General features: G+C 47.6%; 1 protein-coding gene across 2 annotated transcripts in view; it reads left to right on the top strand.

The window, feature by feature from the left end:
• The first annotated feature begins 3853 nt into the window (after positions 1-3853).
• KDR (kinase insert domain receptor) overlaps positions 3854-7986 on the top strand; it is a 60094-nt gene continuing 55961 nt past the window's right edge. Inside the window, exon 1 of one of the 2 annotated variants that reach the window (XM_048509826.1) lies at positions 3854-4121. In XM_048509826.1, coding sequence (XP_048365783.1) covers positions 4055-4121 — 67 coding nt within the window. In that variant the 5' untranslated portion in view covers positions 3854-4054. The remainder of the gene's footprint in view (positions 4122-7986) is intronic. The other variant, XM_048509824.1, reaches the window with a different exon arrangement.

Raw genomic sequence — 7986 nt, 5'->3', positions numbered from 1 at the left:
AGGCAATATATAATTGTAATAATCTTTGAATTATCAGAGTGCCTCTGAGCATGTCCAACTGTCTCTCCCTGCCCCTGTTGAACCTCGGCCAGCCCTTGTGCGTCTGGAGTGAGGGGAAGGGCTTGCAAGTCACAGTTATGCCACAAAACAGCGTGCAAGTTTTTATGTTCTCCAGAACTCTTTATTAGGTGGGATGTTTAAAAATAAATGCTCTTCTGTGCGTTCGTCCTGTTTTTAGCTTCTCTTACTATAGTTCTATAAGAGAAGGGGTGGCTAGAAGCTCTACTGGCTAAGTCTTCTGCTTACAATGTATTTTGTTTTATGGGCAAACATTCCACAGTGGTATGCCTCATTCCCCCACCTCATTCTACTCCATATGTTTATCCGTCCTCACACATTAGAAACCCTACATCGCCGCAATCTTGATATAATTATCACGGACAAGCTGGGTTGTGTTTTAAAGGTAAACCTCTTAGATTTATCTTTGGCCTGTAATAATGATGATGTCTAAAAAAAGTCTCACTTTCTTGGCACATGGGCCAGATCAGGGTTCGGCAACCTTTACCACCCAAAGAGCCATTTGGACCTGTTTTCCACGGCCCCAAAGATCTACCAAGCTGGAGAGGCAGCTCTGTGCGGAGCTGCCTTCAGTTCGGCCCCTCCACTCACCTTTCCTTCCAGTGCTGGGAGGCGCCAGGCAGGGAAACCCCCTCTGCCCAATGGAGCAGGTAGCTGCCTGCTCCGTGGGGCAGAGGGGGGGAATGGCATCTGCAGCCTGCCCGGTGCCGCCGCCTCTCACTCTGCAGGAGGCAGTGGCGCTGGGCAGGGAAACCCCTCCAGGATTCGGAGGTCACCATGGGCGTGTCCCTCCAGAGCAGCGCTGGAAGGAGAGGTGAGTGGAGGGGATGTGAAAAGCGGCGCCCTCATGCATGGAGCCACCTCTGGTTTGGCCCCTCTACTCACCTTTCCTTCCAGCGCTGCTCTGGAGGGCTGGAGGGACATGCCCACGCTGCCCTCCGACCTCCAGGCCACGCGGAGCTGCAGAATAAGGATGAAAGAATGCGGCTCCGGAGCCATGGGTTGCAGACTTCTGGGCCAGATGCTCCAAGGGGAATAGTGTCCAGAAGAGACACAAGTGTAAGTCTAAGACACTTAATATCACTGGACTAGGGCAACTAAACTGCCTGAGGTCTGAAGTGCCAGAATGAGGCAAGGTTCCAAAGCAGAAGCCAGTCCAGTGTTTATTGATGTACCAGGCAATTCACCAGTAAACACTGGACTGGACTACAATAATATCCTGAGCAGATCATTTGTAGACATGCCCTCCTGAACATTTCTGTGGCTGATCAGCAAGTATTCATATTGCCCAAAGAATGATGTTCATCTGCAAACCTTCCCATTTCTCAAGTGGTTGCTCGAACAGTTAGGCACACAAAAGAAAGCTGGTTGTCTGCTCCTGCTGCTCAGCTGGCTGTCTTGACCAGACAGCCGGGCCTCATCCTTCAGCAAGGGGCTGAGGGCAGGTCTGGAGAGAGAAGTTGTGACGGACTGCAGGGGTGGAAAAGAGTGTGTAAGGAATGCCTGGGAGCTGACAGCCCCTTTCTCTGCACAGGCTTGAAGCTTCCTACACATGGGGTTTAATGAAATTTTGGCCACTGAAGTAAGCAGATGTGCAAACAGAAGGTAGTGACTGTGCAGGCTAGCTAAAGGAGACGTGTGACTCCCTCTTTGTTATCCTCCTGAACTCAGGGAATAAATCCCATGAACCAGTTGTTATGCAACCATTCGTAAGGAACAGGTGGTCTTTTAGAGACTAAAGTCCAGTGGCACTTTGAAGGCTCACAACATTTTATTTCATGATTAATTTGATAGTGAAATATGTTGTTCGTCTTTGAGGAGCCACTGGACTTCTGTTTTATTATGCTAGGACACACTGAAATGCTGCCCCTTTGCAACTTTCTGAGACTGAAGGGATTCATAGAAGGCTCATTTTGCACAATTCATGCCAGATTAGAGGCAAGCGTTGCCATTACAATTCATACAAAAATATTTGAGGCTGACTCAAAAGAACATAAAAATTGTTCTGGTATGACTACTTTAAGGTTCTCGGTGGAGCCTACTTGGTTCTCCCATCGTCCATTTTACCCTGAAAACCACTCTATCAGATAGATTAGACTGAGAGGAGACTGGCCCAGGGTCAGTCAGTGAGTCTTATGGCGAGCAGGGATCTAAACTCAGGTCTTTCCTGTCCCTTTGATGCTCTAACCACCATATCATACATTCAGTCACTTAAATGAGAGCCAATCTAAGGTAGTGGTTAAGAGTAGTGAACTCTAAACTGGAGAACTGGGTTTGTTTCCCAACTCCTCCACATGAAGCCTGCTGGGTGATCCTGGGCCAATTATGGTTCTCTCTGAAGTCTCTCAGCCCATCTGCCTCACAAGGTGTCTGTTGTGGGGAGAGGAAGAAAAGAAGTTTGTAAGCCACTTGGAGAATCTTTTAAAGTTGAGAAAACAAGGTATAAATCCAAACTCTTCTGATAATCTCTTCTTAAGTCAGTCTTTGGTCACTGTAATCGTAAACTGGATCTGTGGCTGAAGTTATTAATATATAATAAACATTCCGGCAATAGGATTTTATGGTTGGTCGGTGTCCAGACTCCAGAATTCTCTTCTAGGGCAGGTTTATATAACATCTTCTGGCTTGGAACCCTGAGAGGATTGAGCAGAGAGCACAAGTCATGGTTTGTGTAAATATTTTTTTTCAAATGTTTGTTTCCCATTTTAAGGCTTCCAGAGGAACAGGAGTGAAGGCAATCCTGGATTTCCTCATCAGCTTGGCAGGCTGACGCCTCGGATTCAAATGATTTGACCACTGATTGTTTACAAGCAGCGTTTTAACAACCGGTTCTGCCAAATTGGTGCGAACCTGCTGAATACCACCACTGCCTGGGACCTCAAAATCTAGGGGCCTCTGGCCAAGGTGTATATTTTTGACAATGTTATAGGCCTTTCTTACACATTTATGCATATATATTTTTTGCAATCATCACGGTATTTAACAATAAAATTGTTCATCCTTTAGAGAAGGAATTGTGAATTGCGGAATTTTAATCACACGCCACTATCCTCGGCTTTACTCAATGTTGTTTAAAACACTCTTCTACTTGTGGGGAGGGTGGGGCATCAGGAGGGCCTCGCAAGTGGAACACTTCCCCTAAACCTGGCACTGAGGCCCTTTCCCCACTTACCTTAAGCCCCGCGCTACTCTCAAGTAGCGCAGGGTCCCCTGGCACTCCCCACTACAGGGGCGGTGACAACGCAGCTGCCACAATGTTGCCGCTCTCGCGCCCCCTCAGCGCGCGGCATCCCTGGCGCTCCTCGAAACGGCGCCAATTGATGACCCCCTGCAGAGCGTGGGGTCGTGGGGACACCCAGGCGCGCACCAGAGATGCCGCGCGCTGAGAGTAGCGTGCAGCAAAGGTAAGTGGGGAAAGGGCCATAGTGAAGGCTATGAGATATCTGTGCCTCCTCTTTTCCTCACAATGGCAAGGAGAGGAAATGCCAGGGTAAATCTGGCTGTCTGTAGAAGTGTGTTTTAAACAAAACTGAGTAAAGCCGAGGATGATGAGAGGTGTGTAAAATTATGCAAGGCTCTGAGATGACTGGGCCTCCCCTTTTCCTTACAGGGTATAAACCGGAGGCAAAGAAAGACAGCGCCAGTATAAATCCGGCTGTCTCTTGGAGCCAGGGTGCTTGGAGGTCAGCCACGCTGTGGGGCTGAAGGCGGCTGGAGACCCTCCAGGGCTGGAGGATTCTGGGGCGGGGCTAGTGATGTAAGCTCCTCCCCCGCCCAATGAAGAGGCGCTGCGACCGGTGATTGGTCTGCTTGGAGAGGCTGGAGCGTGCCTGGCGGAGCGGGGTCTTGCCCGGGAGAGTGCGGGCTTAGCTGCTGTCCGGCCGGCCGCTCGGGGCGCTTCCTGCAGTGGCTCCAGCGCGTCGCAGGCGGCGCCTTGGGCTCCAGCGGGCGCATCTGGCTTTCTCCCCCTGGAGAGATGGGGCTGGTGGCGGGGCTGACCTTCTTCTTGTCCGTCGCTGCGGGGCTGCGCCTGGTGTGGTCGGGTAAGGGAGCGCGTCTGGCGCGTCGGGGGCTCCTGGGGCAGAAGGCCCCGTCGAATCCCCCGGGAATGGGCGCAGCAGCAACGAAGTAATTCGCGGGGGTGGGAGGCGCGTTGCAGATCACCTGCTGGAGATCTGTCAAGGCCGCCCCCCCCCCCCCCCGAGCGAATCGGATCCTGAAGTCGGGTGGGTGAGCAGCTCCGAGGAAAGGAAATGCCAAGAGTCCGTTTCTGTCGCGGAAAGGTGGGGACCCGTCGCTCCTGCGTCTTCACCACAAGAGCGCCGCAGCTACTGATACGCGGGGCTGCGATGGAGAAGCGCCTTGGGGATGGAGAGATCTGGCTGTGGATACTGATCCCGATCCCAAGGGGAGGCGTGCTGCCCGCTGAGAAGAGGACCCCACACAGATTACCATTTTGCTCCCTCCGAGGCCCCTTCCGCACAGGCAGAATAATGCACTTTCAATGCACTTTCTCAATGTTTTGCAAGTGGATTTTGCTATTGCGCACAGTAAAATCCAGCTGCAAAGTGCATTGAAAGTGGATTGAAAGTGTATTATCCTGCATGTGCGGAGATTGAGTAAATGGATTCTGTAGTCCTGGTGATATGGTTAATTATCCCCCTCCCCGGGGCTAAAAATGTTCCCCACAGGCTTGGCTGTATCTCGATATCTCTCTAGTACATGTATTATCTCTTCTCCCCCACCCCTGGCCTTTTCAGATCAGAATAAGGTAGAAAGCTTCACATAGAATGCTGCAAAATGTAAATAAGAGAAAAGCAATTATCAGCCTCAACTTGCAAGTCAAGAACTTGACTCCAGTCAGTTTTCCCATCACTGGAATGCCCTGAGATTGTTACCTCTGTGATGCTGAAGCCAAAGCTACATCATAAAGTTGGAGAGTCAACAGGAATGGGTGGCGGGAGGTAATTGGAAGAGAGCAGTTTGGATTTATACCCCACCTTTCTTTCTTGTAAAGAGACTCACAGTGGCTTACAAACTTCTTTTCCCACAGCTGACACCTTGCGAGGGGGGTGGGGGTGAGGGAGTTCTGAGAGAACTGTGATTAGCCCCAGGTCATCCGGCAGGCATCATGTGCAGGAGCGGGAAACAAATCCAGGTCATCAGATAAGAGTCTGCGGCTCATGAGGAGGAGAGCGGAATCAAATCCGGTTCTCCAGATTAGAGTCCACTGCTTTTAACCACCGCTCTTAACTACTATACCATGCTAGTTACCATGTATCTTTGTATGCCAAATATTTAGAACCAATGCACATTTAAATTGGATAATTATATGAGCTTTAAAATAAGAAAAAAAAACTACCAAAAAAATCTTGACGTAGCCCAGCAAAAACTGATCACATGTCACCACAAAAATCTTTTATGTTGCACACAAGAGGGATATTCTTGATTCTTATGAGCTTTAATTGCGATGAAATTTGCTACACTGCCGGATGAAATCAAGTACCGTGACTGCTAAAAATAGATCCCTGGGGAAAAGTTTATTGGTGCCAATGAGGTAGTAGGTGTTGTATGGAAATGACAGACCTTGCAAAGGGTCTACAGGGCTAAATAACTGTTTCAGGTTGTTTACGGTTACTCTGTCTTTATAGTGGAGTTAGCTCTCTTCTAAGAGTTGCATTGTTGGTAATAATGTCTGGTTAGCTGTACATATGGAATGCGGAATTTTTCATTTCGGTGAGGAGAGCTTCAAGAATCTGTCAATTTATTTGTTATTTTTATTTACTTCATATCCCACCTTTCTCCCTCGTGGGACCCAAAGCACATTACATTGTTCCCGTGTCCTCCATTTTATATCATCAAGTTTCTCATATGCAAGGGAAAAGGACCACGTGGGAAGAAATCCGGTCCCTTCCCTCTTTTTTTTGTAGCATGCAGTTTTTCATTTATTTTTAATTGTTCATAATGCTTTATGATCTTTCTCTGTGGTACTGCATGTGTAGATCTAACCCTTAGCTGGATCATGAAACTCTTTGGGACCCAAATGTCTGTTTATAGCCATTTTTATTACTTGCCCTGAACTCATGTGTTACTAATCAAAGAGTTAGTTTCAGGACATTGTGTTGTGAGAATGACTTGAGACTCTACTTCTGGGAGCACTTTCCTGGGAATAGGTCCCACTGATTTACTTCAGAGTAGACTTGCCTAGGATCATTTCCTATTACCAGAATATCCTTTGGGCACAGTCCCACACAAATAGTATCTCCTACACGCCATTGCAGTGAATGAATAGTCCTTCAGCTAGTTGTGAGTAACATTCTGGAGGCATTTGGCCATAGCTAACTTTGCTGGCTTCCGACCTCTAGGTAGGTTTATATACAATTAGATATACAATTAGATAATAAACTTGATCAATGTAGTGTCAGTGTTCACAGTGGAAGTACAGTGGAATCCTGAAGTGAGACGTACCCTTCTTATTCCATTACCTGAGAATGATTAACAGTATTTAGGTTGACCAGTGTTGCAGAAGTTGTGAGCTGGTATGGCTGAGAGACTGGCGTTCAAAGCAGGAAGTTCTTGGTTCAGGTCTATCCTCCGCTGTGAGGTCACTGGGTGGCTACTCTGTGTCAGCACCCACATTTGCAGAATGAGGCTAACAACACTGGCCTACATTACAAGGTTGTTGTAATGTTTACAATAATGCAATACATATGAGCTGGTTTTAACGTTCAGCTGCGATGTCTATATCACTCAGTAAAATCTCAGACCATTTCAGGCAGATCACAGGCCACTGGATCATTAATAATTTAATATAACCATATCAGACAATATTAAACGTGGCATATTAATGTTAAATTCATGGGTCACTTGGCTGCAGAGGAAAAGCCAGCTGGTACAGTCCTTTCTGTTTTTGTCTAATGCACTTTTTTATTTTCATTGTAGAGCCAGTGGCTGCTAAAGCAGACTTTACAAATAGGCTGAAGGGCATTTGGCCTTGTGATTGAGAGATTTATTTCAATTAGCCAGTTGAAAGTTGGTTTCGTAGCATCATATAATTAGGTTTGGTTCAAAAGTCATCTTTGTTTTCTTAGAGATCCAGTGGTTGGGAGAGAATTAAGATTTCTGTAAATGCCCTCTGTTATTGTGGGTGTTAAAAGAATATCTCGCATGATTTGTAAATGTGTATTTGGCACAGTGGAAGGTATAATTTACTTCAGGGCACACTCTCTCCTTCCTTGGGCCTTTCCCCACTTTCGTCCTTCCCCTCTATGCTGTGCGCTGCTGTCAGCGCGCAGCATCCCAGGCGCGCGCCCGGCCGTCCCCACGACCCCGCGCTCTGCGCGGGGCCATCAAAAGGCGCCGTTGAGAAGAGCGCCTGGGACGCTGCGCGCTGAGGGGCGCGACAGCAGCAGCTTCGGGGCGGCTGCGCTGTCGCCGCCCCTCTCAGTGGGGAGTGCCGAGGAACCCCGCGCTACTCTCCTCGAGTAGCGCGGGGCTTAAGGGAAGTGGGGAAAGGCCCCCTTTCTCCCTCCCCATCTCTCAGGAGTTTGGTGCTAAATTTTATCCTCAAGGTCCCTCCCCACTTGATTTGTCAAAAGAACAGAAAGGTGAATTCCTTCAACCCATGTAGTTGATGGCTTTCACTATCAACCATCACAACAGATGATTCAAATAAATCTGTAGAAATACATGCATGATAGACCGTACAGAGTAGATAGCTTTAATATTAAACCATCAACATAATATTAAAATCTAATCTTAATCAGCTGCAGTTTAATTTATTTTGCTTCATACTTAAGATATTATTGCTGTTTGATGTGTTACTTAGAAATATGCTGTCATGGATATTTAGCCTGAATTATTTAAAAAACCGTTTTAAAATATTTCAGTAGCTAAGTAAGATGCCAA

Source organism: Sphaerodactylus townsendi, linkage group LG10 (genome assembly GCF_021028975.2).
Source record: "Sphaerodactylus townsendi isolate TG3544 linkage group LG10, MPM_Stown_v2.3, whole genome shotgun sequence".
In the NCBI taxonomy this organism is placed as follows: Eukaryota; Metazoa; Chordata; class Lepidosauria; order Squamata; family Sphaerodactylidae; genus Sphaerodactylus; species Sphaerodactylus townsendi.
This window is presented reverse-complemented; position numbering and strand designations above follow the sequence as displayed.